Raw genomic sequence first — 17,051 nt, 5'->3', positions numbered from 1 at the left:
GGGGGTAACGTCTGGCAAACACCTAACAGAGGAAGCGCGCAATAAGGTCACCCAGCTGGGGGTAACGTCTGGCAAACACCTAACAGAGGAAGCACGCAATAAGGTCACCCGGCTGGGGGTAACGTCTGGCAAACACCTAACAGAGGAAGCACGCAATAAGGTCACCAGGCTGGGGGTACATCAGCTTGGTGGCAAACACCTAACACGCAATAACCCATTCAGGACGGGAACCCCTTTTGGTGTTTTAAGCATTATGTTATACTTTAGCTATTTATTGAGCAACGTTTCGGTCGTCAGACCTTCATCAGGCATCCACGTTGCTCAATAAATTGAAGTGAAGACAGTGTGCAGGTTTCTTTTTTCTCTACTTCTCAGTTCCAGTTATAATGCACCTGTCCATTGTAGGTGTGCAGAAGGACTTTCTCTTATACTTTAGCTATTGAAAAATTGCAGATCTACAAGCTCATAGTGCGGCACCGAGTGCCGCGCTACGAGCTTGTAGATCTGCTATTTTTTTTAATCGTGAAAATGTGTTACAAATGTTTGAATATATATTATTTCAGAGCCAACGTTTTTAACTCAAATCTTTGCTCCTGGGGGAAGCCTACACACCGGATCATGCTGCAACGTTTTAAATGTATTGGTAACTTTCTTTACACCACCGTTTCCCAATTGTTAATCGAGTCACGACTCGATTAAAAATCCCATTTTCTTTCCATACATTTAAATGGGAATCCTTGCTCTACACCGGGGGTTCCCAATCTGTGGTGCGCGAACGCCCTCTGGGGGGTGCGCCTCGACACGAAAACGGTAATATCGGTTTTATGGTTTACATCTAACTTTGATGTACACGGTCAAATAGCAGCTTTGATAATCGAATTGTCAAATATTCAATTATTCTATGAAACTAGGACAGATGACGCATCAAACATACCATAGGTATCCCGATCTCGTTGGTTCCTATGTACATGTCGGGACAGATGACGGATCGCGCGGCGTAGTCCACCCTTTTACCCATCATGTGCTTCCGGAACAGTCCGTCCTTCTTCTCCAGGATCTGCCAGGGATCACAAACACAACAGTCATTTGTTCTTAAATAAATACCTGCTATAATTGGTGCATTTATATAGCGCTTTAATCCAAAGCAGATAATTAGAAAGAAGAAAAAAGGGCAGAGGGTGCAACACATTGTTTTTGCAATATCCCAGTTCGCTTTGTCCGAGACTTACAGGTCTTTAAATAAATTATTTTTGAAACGTCTATGGGGAAAATGAATGGGAAATTCTCTCCCGGGGTCTCCCGCTCGTCGTCATGAAAGGGGGCGGGACTGCGACGCTCTCTGTATTGACCATCTCAGCTGTGCATGAGCTTTCTTATTACACCACAATGAACAAACTATATCAATAATGTGACGCAAAATATGATATCGTTGCTGTGATATACGTTTTTCAAACATATATATATTCTGTAGGAGAAAACTATCGCACACCTAGCAATCAGGCGTATGCACAGGTGCGTAGGCCAGTGGACATCAATGAAAGCAATAAGGTACGCCCGCACACTGTGTATCTGTTCGGCACAAGAGTATTGTCTTATTTAATGAAGCAACGTTTCGGTCACTAGGGACCTTCCTCAGGCATGCCTGATGTTTCGGTCACTAGGGACCTTCCTCAGGCATGCCTGACGTTTCGGTCACTAGGGACCTTCCTCAGGCATGCCTGACGTTTCGGTCCCTAGTGACCGAAACGTTGCTTCATTAAATAAGACGATACTCTTGTGCCGAGCAGATACACAGTGTGCGGGTGTACCTTATTGCTTTCAAACATATATATATTAAAATCTCAGCTACTGCTGACGTGCCGAGTAGCTCGTTAAGATTGTAAGCCAATTGTTTCTTTAGTTTGAAGTCATTAAAACGATTGTTTTGCATTGTACAGTGGTCTCCGTCCTCAACGCAAGGAGTTAACGCTAAAACCGCCTCGACCCTTTGGTGTGGTTTGGGGCCATTGAATTCCATGCAGTGAATCACTAGGGTCAACGTGGGTCAACGTGCAACAAGCCACATCGCACCGCAGGGACAACGCTAACACCGTCTTGACCAGGGCTGACCACACTTTTTTAAGTGGTGCAACCACTTCCTTAAGTGACTATGTGTCTGGCTGGGTGGCTGGGTGCGTCTGAGCACGAAAACAGCATGGTTGTTTTTCACCACCTGTGCGCAACCTAACACACACACAAACACACACATATTAACTGTATATATGGTGATTTTGGGTGTGCCCGTACAGTACAGTGACAGTACAGTAAAGTACAGTAGAGGGTACAGTAGAGGGACCCCCACACGGTAACTCTGTCATTTCTCAACCGTTTTGGACACGGGGCGGCTCGCCGGAATCGGGCCGGCACCCTGGGTGCGTTCCTGTGGGTCTGGAACTCCCCCCCCCCCACACGGAGTTGCACCACTTACTTCACACGGGTGTGATTTTTGACTTGAGAGCTACCTCCTAAATGACCAGCTCAACAAGATCTGACCAAAAAAATTATTATCCCTTTGCTGGAAATGGTTACATAAGACACACTTGGAACAGGAAATAGAGAGGAGAAATGGAATTGGTAGGTTTTCTGGTCTGCTGGGGGTATTTCACTGTGTACCAGTCTGATGCTGGGGGGTATTTCACTGTGTACCTGTCTGATGCTGGGGGGTATTTCACTGTGTACCTGTCTGATGCTGGGGGGTATTTCACTGTGTACCAGTCTGATGCTGGGGGGTATTTCACTGTGTACCAGTCTGATGCTGGGGGGTATTTCACTGTGTACCTGTCTGATGCTGGGGGGTATTTCACTGTGTACCAGTCTGATGCTGGGGGTATTTCACTGTGTACCAGTCTGATGCTGGGGGGTATTTCACTCTGTACCAGTCTGATGCTGGGGTATTTCACTGTGTACCAGTCTGATGCTGGGGTATTTCACTGTGTACCAGTCTGATGCTGGGGGGTATTTCACTGTGTACCAGTCTGATGCTGGGGGGTATTTCACTGTGTACCTGTCTGATGCTGGGGGGTATTTCACTGTGTACCAGTCTGATGCTGGGGGTATTTCACTGTGTACCAGTCTGATGCTGGGGGGTATTTCACTGTGTACCAGTCTGATGCTGGGGGGTATTTCACTGTGTACCAGTCTGATGCTGGGGGTATTTCACTGTGTACCAGTCTGATGCTGGGGGGTATTTCACTGTGTACCAGTCTGATGCTGGGGGTATTTCACTGTTTACCAGTCTGATGCTGGGGGGTATTTCACTGTGTACCAGTCTGATGCTGGGGGGTATTTCACTGCGTACCAGTCTGATGCTGGGGGGTATTTCACTGTGTACCAGTCTGATGCTGGGGGGTATTTCACTGCGTACCAGTCTGATGCTTGGGGGTATTTCACTGTGTACCAGTCTGATGCTGGGGGGTATTTCACTGTGTACCTGTCCTGATGCTGGGGGGTATTTCACTGCGTACCAGTCTGATGCTGGGGGGTATTTCACTGCGTACCAGTCTGATGCTGGGGGGTATTTCACTGTGTACCAGTCTGATGCTGGGGGTTATTTCACTGCGTACCAGTCTGATGCTGGGGGGTATTTCACTGTGTACCAGTCTGATGCTGGGGGGTATTTCACTGTACCAGTCTGATGCAGGGGGGTATTTCACTGTGTACCAGTCTGATGCTGGGGGGTATTTCACTGTGTACCAGTCTGATGCTGGGGGGTATTTCACTGTGTACCAGTCTGATGCTGGGGGTATTTCACTGTACCAGTCTGATGCTGGGGGGTATTTCACTGTACCAGTCTGATGCTGGGGGGTATTTCACTGTACCAGTCTGATGCTGGGGGGTATTTCACTGTACCTGTCTGATGCTGGGGGGTATTTCACTGCGTACCAGTCTGATTCTGGGGGGTATTTCACTGTGTACCAGTCTGATGCTGGGGGGTATTTCACTGCGTACCAGTCTGATGCTGGGGGGTATTTCACTGTGTACCAGTCTGATGCTGGGGGGTATTTCACTGTGTACCTGTCCTGATGCTGGGGGGTATTTCACTGCGTACCAGTCTGATGCTGGGGGGTATTTCACTGTGTACCAGTCTGATGCTGGGGGGTATTTCACTGTGTACCTGTCCTGATGCTGGGGGGTATTTCACTGCGTACCAGTCTGATGCTGGGGGGTATTTCACTGCGTACCTGTCTGATTCCGGGGTATTTCTCCGTCATCAGCTTGTCCATGTCGCTGTCGAACACGATGTTCACGTGACTCTGCAGGCGAATCCAGACCGTGTACAGTTTGTCCGTTAACGTCTCCCCGGCGATGCCGGAGAGGAACGACATGTCCATGACCACCTGCTGCTGCGGCGCCACCTGGAGGAGGAAACAGTTAGACCCGTTTAGACCTGAGGACGATTCTACGAACGTCTTCTAAATCCTGACAGTTTTCTTGAAAAATCCTATGTTTCTATTTCACACACACACCACACCACACACACACACACACACACACACACCACACACACACACACACACACACACACACACACACACACACACACACACACACACACACACACACACACACACACACACACACACACACACACACACACACACACACACACACACACACACACACACACACACAGCTGCGTATAGGTGCGGCGCTAGCACCGCTCAAAAAAGTAAAATAAGTTGTTTAGAGATAAGGGGAGCAGTGGTTCTCAAAGTGGGGTCCGGAGACTCCACTACATGATAGTTAGGAACCAAGTGGACCCTTATAGGTCTGTTCAGAGTTAAATCAACATTGATTTTACAATATAAAATGCAGTTTCAGAGATAGAAATGACATTAAATGGGGGTGTCCGTAGACTAATGCATGTCAAACTGGGGGTCCTTGAAATTAAACGGGTTGAGAATCACTGCTAGAGCCGTACAAGTCTTCTCTTATGGGGGTCCCTGGTATATCTTTTCAAATGGGGGTCCGCGGGCTAACAACAAAAAAAGTGTTGTGACCTGCAATTTTTTTTCTTCTTTCTACTTATTTGTTCAGCCCAAAACATTGTTTATTGTCATGATTTGTCACGACAAGAGTTGGCTTTGTCCGCGGCGTAAACGTCTTTAAATAAATACTTTCTGAAAAGTCTATGAGGAAAATGAACAGGGAATTATTTTCCGGGTCTCTCGAGGGGGCCGGACTGCGACCGCTCTATAGTGTCCACCCAGTGTTCGGGAACCAGCACCCTCTAGTGTCCACCCAGTGTTCGGGAACCAGCGCCCTCTAGTGTCCACCCAGTGTTCAGGAACCAGCGCCCTCTAGTGTCCACCCAGTGTTCAGGAACCAGCACCCTCTAGTGTCCACCCAGTGTTCAGGAACCAGCGCCCTCTAGTGTCCACCCAGTGTTCGGGAACCAGCACCCTCTAGTGTCCACCCAGTGTTCAGGAACCAGCGCCCTCTAGTGTCCACCCAGTGTTCAGGAACCAGCACCCTCTAGTGTCCGCCCAGTGTTAGGGAACCAGCGCCCTCTAGTGTCCACCCAGTGTTAGGGAACCAGCGCCCTCTAGTGTCCACCCAGTGTTAGGGAACCAGCACCCTCTAGTGTCCACCCAGTGTTCAGGAACCAGCACCCTCTAGTGTCCACCCAGTGTTAGGGAACCAGCACCCTCTAGTGTCCGCCCAGTGTTAGGGAACCAGCACCCTCTAGCAGTGTTGTTTTCGTCAACGAAAACGAAAACGAAATGTGTTCGTCAACGTTTTTCACCAGACGAAAACTAGACTAGACTAGACAAAAAACACGTGTATAAACAATAACTGGGACTAAATTATTATGCAATTTCGTTGACTAATAAAGACTAGACGAAAATGTAGTTCACAAAATAAAGACTCTGCTAAAATCTATGGTCATTTTTGTTCACGAACAAAGACGATACGAAATATATTATTTATGATCGTCTTGATCACTTCCTCCTGTCTCTTTGCTATGAAGCGCACGTTGTGCGTTCGGAAATACCGCCGGGACTGTCCGGGAGCACAGTCGCCTATCACTTTGTATTAGCATTGTGGTCAGTGTGCCTCTATTCGAACACACCCTTGTCACGACACGCCTCCTTTTGATTTTGCAGCGGGCACCGCACACTACACCAAGGAGGAGGAGGAGGATTCCTCATGCTTTATTGTCGATACTTTTAAAATAAAATAGTAAAATGCTTTGCACGGGGACCGGGAGAAAGAGAAGAGAAGATATATGGAAACATTTTCGCTACATCGATGTGGAGAATAAAACAGAATGCTTGATTTTAACCGAAGGAGAGCAATGTGGCCACAAGATAAAAGGAAAAAACACAACAAACCTGAAGAGACACATCAGCATTTACCACAAAGAACTCAAGGTAAGTTAACAAAAAGTATGCTGCTGGTTGTTTACAAGTGTAACATTAAATCAAGGTTTTGTTGTTGAGAGTACTGTCGGCTTAATGTTACTAGTCTACAATAAAACCTACCCTAACTCAAAACCATAAGTAAGACAGAGTTACGCAAACTGAAGGGGCTTCAGTCCATTTTGTTCAAATAGGGACAACCGGAAGTTTACGGAATGCATTGGAGTCTATGGGCTCGCTTGAGTACATGAACCACGTGACCGGGCTGTTTTCTGCCCCCTCAATGTCGCAACTCTTCTACCCTAACTTACGTTAGCTTCTTAGCATGTAGCGACCGTAGCCACTTGTTGAGAACTTTAGAGAAATGCGTGTGCTGTGAACTTGTGAAGTTGAATGAATTGAAGTAGATGCATTATACTGGTGGGGCAACTATGGTTTCAGTTTGATTGCAAGTTTAGCCTATTTAAAGCATATATAAGTATGAGCTAATAGCACTACAGCAAGCAAACTATTATAGTAACTTGCAAACAACCCAGTCAGTGTGCACAAAACACATGGGAAGCTATAGCCTATACATGGATGCAAACAACATGTTTGCAATGCATCTTTTCTGCAAAAACACAACTAAAAGTGTCTGCAGAGTCAGACTCTGCAATTATATTTCTGCTTAAAGTAGGATAGTTTACATATGCTATCTTTTTAGTATGATTTTGGATTGGAATGGCATTGGCATTTTGTTTTTACAGATACTGTTTTAATTAAGTAAAATACTAATAAATGCTTTACTTAGCCTATATCCTATAGTTTCCTATTTTATCCTGTGCAATGTGTACTGTGTAGTGTGTATCTGACCTGACTGACTGATTGTATTTATTCCAGATCCACCGGCTACAACCACCAACCTACCACCCGGAAAGGGCAACAGCAGGCCAGCTATACAAGGGTCTTTACTGGCCCACACCAAATACAATTTGGATTTCGATGTTTTAATCCTAGTCATCCAGCAAGGCCCAGGCCCCCCCAGGCCACTATCAGGCAGGAGATTCAGAAATACAAAGATGCCCTGTCCCAAGCTGCTGGCGTATCTGGGATAGAGTTTTGGGTTTCTCAGAGTGACACTTTATTTGTGCGTCTGAAACCTTTCGCCTTGGATCTTCTGGCAATACCAGCGTCACAAGCCTTTGCAGAGCGCATCTTCAGTGTAACCGGTGAACTCTCAACTGGCCGCCGCAACAGGGCAAGAACCACATTGGAAAGTGCCTTTCTCAAGCTAAACAAGGTCTAAAAATACTGTCATGGGACTGATGGCTACCACAGACTATTGCTTTACCTTCAGGTTCCTTTAACAATACAAAACATTGATTTGAGGTATTGTTTAGACTTTAGACTGATTGATTCAACTGTATTTTGTATGCTGCAGTTAACTGTTTAAAAGGTAGAGCAGTACTGTGTACAAATGTGAACTTCTACATGTCAGAGCAACTTCGAGTGGAGAGACAGACAGACAGAGAATGAGACAGACGGAGAGAATGAGACAGACCGACAGACAGAGAATGAGACAGACCGACAGACAGAGAATGAGACAGACCGACAGAGAATGAGACAGGCCGACACTGACTGACAGAGAATGAGACAGACAAACAGTGGGTGAGTGTTGAGCTCTGATGAAGTAGAGCTCTGGCTGACTGGCTCCAACTCAAGTTAGATACTTGAATGTATTTGAATGTTTGACTCGACTAATTGAATTTACTGTAGGTCCAACCGTTTTCATCTGCACAGGGGGGAAAAAGGGGTCTGCAGGGGTCTGCAGTTCGTACAGTATTTGACTGAGATTGTGTTACATTTTTGCAGCTTAAGTGTTTAAAACATGTACAAATGTGATTCAAAATCCACCCTGGTTCAGTTTTCATTTGAAAGATTAAAAAAATACACTTTTTTCCCATCCATTGTCTTAGTTCTAGCAAGCTCTGCCTATTTTCATCTTTAATAACTACATGCCATGTGAACTAGTTTGCTATATGCACTTTTTTGTGAGTGAGACACAGTGAGTGAGTGTTGAGCTCTCTGGCTCCAATAATTTAGGCACTTGAATTAATTTGAATGTTTGACTTGTATTATTGAACATAGGTCCTGCTGTTTTCATCATTCTGGACAAAAATAAAATCATTTGTTAAGTTAATTTGCAAATTTGTTTTCATTTACAAAACAATAGATCATTTTCTTAGCAAGCTCTGCCTTGTTTCACCTGCCCTGTGAACTAGTTTGCTAGAGACAGCACTTTTGTTATATCTATGCAAGGGATTTATTTTTATTTTACCAACATGACGGTGAGTGAGAGTGGGTGAGTGTTGAGCTCTGATGAAGTAGAGCTCTGGCTGACTAATTGAACAAAGGTCCAGCCGTTTTCATCTGCACAGGGGAAAAAGGGGTCTGCAGAGTTCAGATCTTTGAAAACATGCTGCAGTTCGTACAGTATTTGACTGAGATTGTGTTCATTTTTTGCAGCTTAAGTGTTAACATGTATACACATGTGATTCAAAATCCACCATGGTTCAGTTTATTTGCAAGTTTAAAAAATACTTTTTTCCATTGGTTTAGTTCTAGCAAGCTCTGCCTTGTTTCATCTTTAATACTATAGGCCTATGCCATGTGAACTAGTTTGCTATATGCACTTTTGTGAGTGAGTGTTGAGCTCTGAAGTAGAGCTCTGGCTCCAATAAGTTAGATACTAATTCATTTAAATGTTTGGCTTGTAAGAATTGAACATGGGTCCTGCCGTAAGTGCCGTTTTCATCTTTCGAAGAAGAAAGAAAGTTGCCAAAAGGCTGATGTTCTTACAGTATTTTGTTATATCCATGGGAGTTTTTTATTTTCTTAACACTGACCTCAGATGCATTTTCTTTTAGGATTCTATGTGAACTAGCTTATTTCATTAACCACTTAAACTCTAGTAAACATGGTGGCTCTGTTCTTAGTTGGTCTCTTTGACATAAATAGCCTACAATACCAGCATTTTAGCTTACATTTACCCCTCAGAATATGGATGCTGGGGTTTAAGTGGTTAAGTCTATTAGGCAGCACACAGAACAGGCACTTTATTTTCTGTTATATTTTCATCTCGGATGTATTTTATTTATTTTAATGCAAGCATCAATGTGTCTGAATTGATGATTCCAAATAAATGTGCAAATTCATGTCAATTCATGTTCCCTTTCTGGATGTATTCCTTAAAATTGTCATTTTTATCAAAAGATGAGAAAATGCTATGTGAAATATTTTTAGATAAGATCTGCTGACAAAAAAGTAAACGGCTAAAATAATTTGTCAGACTAAAACTAGACTAAAACTAGAATAAAACTAGACTAAAACTAAAACTAGACTAAAACTAGACTAAATTGTCAGACTAAAACTAGACTAAATTGTCAGACTAAAACTAGACTAAAATGCCAAGAGTTTTTGTTGACTAAAACTAGACTAATAAAATCACGGTTTCATGGACTAAGATAAAGACTAAAATGCTCGACTTTTAGTCGACTAAAACTAGACTAAATAAAAAAAGGATGAGTTCGACTAAATAATATAAAAACTAACAACGGTGATTGAAACTGGACTAAGACTGAGACTAAATTGAAAAATAGCCGACAAAAACAACACTGCCCTCTAGTGTCCACCCAGTGTTCAGGAACCAGCACCCTCTAGTGTCCACCCAGTGTTCAGGAACCAGCGCCCTCTAGTGTCCACCCAGTGTTCAGGAACCAGCACCCTCTAGTGTCCACCCAGTGTTCAGGAACCAGCGCCCTCTAGTGTCCACCCATTGTTTTGGAACCAGCGCCCTCTAGTGTCCACCCAGTGTTCAGGAACCAGCGCCCTCTAGTGTCCACCCAGTGTTCAGGAACCAGCGCCCTCTAGTGTCCACCCAGTGTTCAGGAACCAGCGCCCTCTAGTGTCCACCCAGTGTTAGGGAACCAGCGCCCTCTAGTGTCCACCCAGTGTTAGGGAACCAGCACCCTCTAGTGTCCACCCAGTGTTAGGGAACCAGCACACTCTAGTGTCCACCCAGTGTTAGGGAACCAGCGCCCTCTAGTGTCCACCCAGTGTTAGGGAACCAGCGCCCTCTAGTGTCCACCCAGTGTTAGGGAACCAGCGCCCTCTAGTGTCCACCCAGTGTTAGGGAACCAGCACCCTCTAGTGTCCACCCAGTGTTAGGGAACCAGCGCCCTCTAGTGTCCACCCAGTGTTCAGGAACCAGCGCCCTCTAGTGTCCACCCAGTGTTAGGGAACCAGCACCCTCTAGTGTCCACCCAGTGTTCAGGAACCAGCGCCCTCTAGTGTCCACCCAGTGTTAGGGAACCAGCGCCCTCTAGTGTCCACCCAGTGTTCAGGAACCAGCGCCCTCTAGTGTCCACCCAGTGTTAGGGAACCAGCGCCCTCTAGTGTCCACCCAGTGTTCAGGAACCAGCGCCCTCTAGTGTCCACCCAGTGTTCAGGAACCAGCGCCCTCTAGTGTCCACCCAGTGTTAGGGAACCAGCACCCTCTAGTGTCCACCCAGTGTTAGGGAACCAGCGCCCTCTAGTGTCCACCCAGTGTTCAGGAACCAGCGCCCTCTAGTGTCCACCCAGTGTTCAGGAACCAGCGCCCTCTAGTGTCCACCCAGTGTTAGGGAACCAGCACCCTCTAGTGTCCACCCAGTGTTCAGGAACCAGCGCCCTCTAGTGTCCACCCAGTGTTCAGGAACCAGCGCCCTCTAGTGTCCACCCAGTGTTAGGGAACCAGCGCCCTCTAGTGTCCACCCAGTGTTAGGGAACCAGCGCCCTCTAGTGTCCACCCAGTGTTAGGGAACCAGCGCCCTCTAGTGTCCACCCAGTGTTAGGGAACCAGCGCCCTCTAGTGTCCACCCAGTGCAGTGTGTATGCAGTCTGACCTCCTCCTCTGTGGACATGTCCTTCTGGAGCTTCTCTCCGGCGATGAGGGCTAGCAGCTTCTGGATGATTCCACAGTCCTTCATGACGGCCTGCATGTTGACGGTCTGGCCGTTGGTGAACATCTGGTCTCCCAGGCGGTTGATGGGACGGTACCTGGAAGGAAAGAGGCTACAGTGTTAGTAGAATGCTCATGATACCATATTAACCCATTTAGACCTGAGCTCGATTCTACAAAATGTCTTCTAAATCCTGACAGTTTTTCTGAAAAGCCCTATGTTTCTATGTCAGTGGTGCTCAAACATTTTCATGTCAAGGATCCCCAAAAATATATGTATTTGGCCGCCGACCTCCATCTGAAAATATGTTGTTCCAGGGACACCCCCTCCCAGAAGCCAATATTTTGAGTTCAAAACGTTCGCTCTGAAAGAATATCTATGCAAAGATTTGCGCCACATTTTCACGATTTTTCAAAAATAGCAGACCTACAAGCTCGTAGTGCGGCACTCGGTGCCACGCTATGAGCTTGTAGATCTGCTATTTTTCAATAGCTAAAGTATAACATAATGCTTAATAAATGGTGCATTAATATAGCGCCTTTATCCAAGGCGCTTTACATAGATTGTGCATTACATTCACCCATTCACACACACATTCATACACCGATTGCGGCGGAAGCCATGCAAGGTACCAACCAGCACATCGGGAGCAATTTGGGGTTCAGTGTCTTGCCCAAGGACACTTCGACATGTAGACAGGAGGAGCCGGGATTCGAACCGCCGACCCATGGATCATTGGACGACCTGCTCTTCCTCCTGAGCCACAGTCGCCCCAAAAGGGGTTCCCGCCCGCAGCATTGAAGCCTAATGTTCAATTAATTTCACGTTATTTCACGTTGTGTGTGTGTGTGTGTGTGTGTGTGGGGGGGGGGGGGGGGGGGGGGGGGGTACAGTACTTGCTGGGAGGGACCACGAGCAGCTCTAGGAAGAACATGTCTGGATAGAAAGCAGGGTCGTCTGGTTGCTGCATGAGTCCAGGAAACAAACACCTGAGGAAAAAACCTGAACACAAAGGACACCAGGGAGGGAGGGAGGGAGGGAGGGAGCATTGATGCATTATGAGCTTGACAATATGACAATGAAAGTGGAAAAATCTAATTTCAAAACAGTTTTTTTATTTCAGGATTAAAATTCAGCAGATGTACAAGCTCGAAACGCACCGCTTCTCGTTAACGCCCGACGCCCAGGACGAAGTATATTCGTCTTATCTATTACTAACGCCCGACGCCCAGGACGAAGTATTGTCCAAAAGACGAAGTTTATTGATATGAAAACGGATCGCATGGCTCCACAGCCTGGGAGCGCCTGTTGGGAAATCCTCGATGTTGCGTAAGAGTGAGACGTCATCGAAAAACTCCCTCCCCTGTTTAGCCGACGAAAACGAAAATCTTAAAACATTAATAACTCGCGATCTAAATCATCTAATTATGAAAAAAGATCCTGTGTTTGACGGCTCTCCGCAGTCCAATGTGTGTTCCCCTGGGCTTCCCCAGACTCACTGCTTTAGTTTATTCCATACGTACCTTCTTTGGTCCATAGTTTAGTGATATGGTCTTTGCCAGTACTAGGCGTCATGTAGCCTCTCTTCCCAGCCAGCAGATCTTCTACAGGGAGACAAAAACATCCATTTTAGAAGACACTGTGACTAAAACAAAATGAAAAACTATTCAAGAGACTATGACTAAAACTAAAATCATCACATGTTGCTGCCAAAAACAACACTGATGTATGGCACCAAATGTGGGGAAGTTGAGCCCCATTGACCTCCATTATATGATTATAACTAGAAAAAGTGCCCTTCTGGGCACAGGTCTCCACCAGGAGGATAGGACTGTGTGAGATGTTTGGCAAAATGTTTAGGAGTAATATAAACATGTTTGTTTTTTGCAACAGTTTTCTTCATTTTGTTGAGGAAAACAAATCAACCTGTTGGTGGCGCTATAACAGGCCAATGTGAAAAGGGTGGGATATATTCCTCAGCCTAGTAAGAAAATGTGTGAAAGATTTCACGTAAATTGCATGCTGCGTTCATGATTTGAGGCTTTTGTTCAAAACGGGGCAATCTTGCAAACTGTGAAAGCCAATTATAGCCAATTAGGATGGAATATGAAATATCGGACAGATCCGACTTGAGCACATGACCATAGAGATACTGTGTAACGATTTGTGAGATTTTTGGACAGAATCTGGAGGAGTAATATCAAAAAATGTGTTTTACAAAAGTCGGCCTCCTGGTGGCGCTATAAAAGGCAGATGCGGAAAATGCAGGTTTGTCCTTGGCCTCTAGGGAGTGTGCATGCAACGTTTCACGCAGATCGGTGCAGTTTTAGGTAAAATTTTTGAAAAGCTGCCTCATGGTGGCGCTATAACAGGCCGTTCTGGAAAATGTGGGGCAGAGGTTCATCGTTGGCATCCAGGGAGTGTGTGTGCAAAGTTTGGCATCGACCGGGTTAACGGTGCCGGAGATTAGCTGGTAACAGACGGACGGAAGGACGGACGGACACACACACACACACACGGACGGAGTGCAAAACATACTCTCTCCCCATGCCGGTGGAGACAATAACATTCCAGTTAAACATTGGGAGCTCCATCCAACCTCTCTCAGGTGTAAACATGGTCTTTATTTGTACCTTCGGTGTCGTCTCCGGTATGCGCTCCTTGAGGCATGGTGACGATCAGCTTGCTGTTGTGTTCCCGACGCACCACGGACCGGCCACTCCTAGAGCACAGATTAAGAACAATCTTTTAATAATAATGAATTGCATTTTTATCGCGCTTTTCCAAGTGCTCAAATCGCTTTACAATGGCTCATTCATTCATTACATTGGGAGGTGAAGCGGCGAACAGTCGACGCCAGCGTCCTCACTTCCCACATTCACACACCAATGGTGGCGAGCTCACACCGACCGACTCATTGGAGGCAATGTAGGGTTCAGTGTCTTGCCCAAGGACACTTCGACATGTGGACAGGAGGATTTGAACCGCCAGCCCAGGGACCATTGGACGACCTGCTCTACCTCCTGAGCCACAGTCGCCCCACTCCTAGAGCACAGAATAAGAACAATGTTTTACTGACCGTCGCGTCCACTTGGTTGATTGATTGAATAGTTTATTAGACATGAATGTAAAAACAGCAAGTTTAGAGTACAGTCACTTACAGCACCACCAAAAAGTCTTGTTTCCATTTACAATTTACATTTAGGCCTTATTAGTACAGGAAATCTATGGAAAATACAGGATCAACCTCAAACTCAAATCAAAGAAAACTCCTTGGGCTAATAACGGCCATAGCCGTCATCACAAATGTGATGAGGTCAGCACATTTGGGCAAGTTGCTATGGCCATATTTAGCCCAATGAGTGTTTTGTATGCAAAACTAATGCTTGGAATGGATTCAGCATCACGTCACATGCTACTTAAAGCAAAATGAAATCTAGAAAATATTTGCCTTATATAGAATGGCAATGGTGGCCATTCTGTACAGGCCATTTTCAACACTTTCCCCTCAGACAATTCCAGGCAACTTTTTTCTGTTATTCAGGATATATTGAAGATTCAAAATCAGCTGAGTTTGGTTCTTTTGAAATTAGTTTGAGGTCAAATTACATTATGACTGGACTATATGCAATCAATTCATAGACATGGCATGGAGAATAATAACACAATTCAATATCATCAATAACAACAAAAATCAATAACATCAAAATCATTTCAGGAAAAAATAAAAATCACACCCGTGTGAACTGAGTGGTGCAACTCTGTGTGGGGGTCCCCGGAACTTTCAGACCCACAGGAACGCCCCAGGGTGCCAGCCCGGTTCCGGTGAGCCGCCCCGCGTTCGAAACGGTCGAGCAATGACAGAGTTACTGTGTGGGGGAATTAGCAGACACCTCTCTCTCTCTATCATTAGCAGGCAACAGTGTAACAGCGCCACTTTTTCCCCTACTGGTTCTCTAAACATAGGGACGGACATAGGGACAGGTACGTGGACATAGGGACATTGCTGTTCCTTGGAGTGGTTGCACCACTCAAAAACTGTATCTGCAAAGTGGGGAAAAGGGAAGGGGGGCACTGGGGGGTGATCACTCATTTAAGGGGGAAGGATCATTTCCTCCCCCATGGGCCTGCTGAAAGGTGGACTTTCAGGCCCGTTTTAAAACAATCTTTAAGCAACACTGACCACACTGACAAGTCACTTGTACTCTCCACCCTACTCTATGGTTGCGAGAGCTGGACACTCACAGCGGACACTGAGCGCAGAATACAGTCCTTCGAGAACAAGTGCTACAGAAGGATGCTACACATATCATATAAAGAGCACTGGACAAACGATTACATTAGACAGATAGTCACCACCCATGCTGGAGAACAGGAGCCCCTACTCTCAACAGCAAAGCGTCGCAAACTGACCTGGTATGGTCATGTCACAAGGCATACCTCGATGTCAAAGACCAAAGCGGAGAAGAGGCAGGCAGATAAAGTCCTGGATGGACAAAATCAAGGAATGGACTGGCTGCAGCTTCCAGACCCTGCTACGCACTGCTGAAGACAGAGATCCCTGACTGCCCAAGCATCCACCATGACACCCTTACAGCCCCCTAGGCCATGGGATGAGTAAGTAAGACCACACTGAAAAAAGGTCTAAGAAGGGTCTTTGTTGCCGTATAAAACTTTTGAATGACTATATCAGTGGTTATTTCAGGGACCCTGAGAGCACACAAATGGAACCACAGGGACATTCCGTTAGTATTCTCTCAGAGTTACAGACCTGTAGGCGTCCATTTGGAAGCCCCTTAAAGAACCCTGAGGGTCGGAGGTCCCACTTTGAGAACCATTGGACAGGATTTATTTGATTTAACCTTTATTTAACCAGTAAAAACTAACACATGTCGCTTGCATTTCTGTCTAATAAAGTATTCAATCAATCAGTACATTCAGTCACTGAGCTCACACAGCCCAGACTGAGGCGGTTTAGATCACTCACATAGCAAGGTGAGCCTATAGTTATGACTCACACACAGGCGGTTTAGATCACTCACATAGCAAGGTGAGCCTATAGTTATGACATCACCAGACTCACACACAGGCGGTTTAGATCACTCACATAGCAAGGTGAGCCTATAGTTATGACATCACCAGATTCACACACAGGCGGTTTAGATCACTCACATAGCAAGGTGAGCCTATAGTTATGACATCACCAGACTCACACACAGGCGGTTTAGATCACTCACATAGCAAGGTGAGCCTATAGTTACACAGGCGGTTTAGATCACTCACATAGCAAGGTGAGCCTATAGTTATGACATCAGCACAAACTGAGATGCTCCGATAATCGGCCAACGATCGGCCATATCGACCGATATTCACTCTGATCAGTGATCGGCATTTACCCTATCTGTGATCGGCAATTTACCCTATCTGGAGAAACTGATATTTTACACCATTTAAGTGGTATAAATGTCAATGTCACCTAGGGTCAATTTACTTGCCTCAAGTTTTGGGTGCCTGACCTGCCAGCCTCATCCTTCTCTCTCTGACTTTGAGGCGAGGCGGGCAGTGACGCACAATGAATTAGGCTTATAATAAAACAGTGATATAGCTGCAGAAGATACAAATGAGAGCGCATATTGGATTGGTCTTTTATTTAACAATTATTAAACAGCGC

At 45.7% G+C, this 17,051-nt stretch overlaps 1 protein-coding gene across 1 annotated transcript in view; it reads right to left on the bottom strand.

Annotated features, from left to right (window-relative positions):
* The window catches only part of polr1a (RNA polymerase I subunit A), a 93,949-nt gene that overhangs the window by 64,179 nt on the left and 12,719 nt on the right, over positions 1 to 17,051 (bottom strand). Inside the window, exons 7-12 of the mRNA XM_079513505.1 lie at positions 14,014 to 14,102; positions 12,904 to 12,984; positions 12,277 to 12,382; positions 11,324 to 11,477; positions 4,221 to 4,394; positions 935 to 1,057 (exon numbers count right to left, since the gene is read on the bottom strand). Of these exons, the coding sequence (XP_079369631.1) occupies positions 935 to 1,057; positions 4,221 to 4,394; positions 11,324 to 11,477; positions 12,277 to 12,382; positions 12,904 to 12,984; positions 14,014 to 14,102 (727 nt within the window). The remainder of the gene's footprint in view (positions 1 to 934; positions 1,058 to 4,220; positions 4,395 to 11,323; positions 11,478 to 12,276; positions 12,383 to 12,903; positions 12,985 to 14,013; positions 14,103 to 17,051) is intronic.

The sequence above is a fragment of the Electrona antarctica genome (genome assembly GCF_951216825.1).
Source record: "Electrona antarctica genome assembly, chromosome: 1".
In the NCBI taxonomy this organism is placed as follows: domain Eukaryota; kingdom Metazoa; phylum Chordata; class Actinopteri; order Myctophiformes; family Myctophidae; genus Electrona; species Electrona antarctica.
Note: the sequence above shows the minus strand (reverse complement) of the source record. Positions and strands in the feature narration are given on the sequence as shown.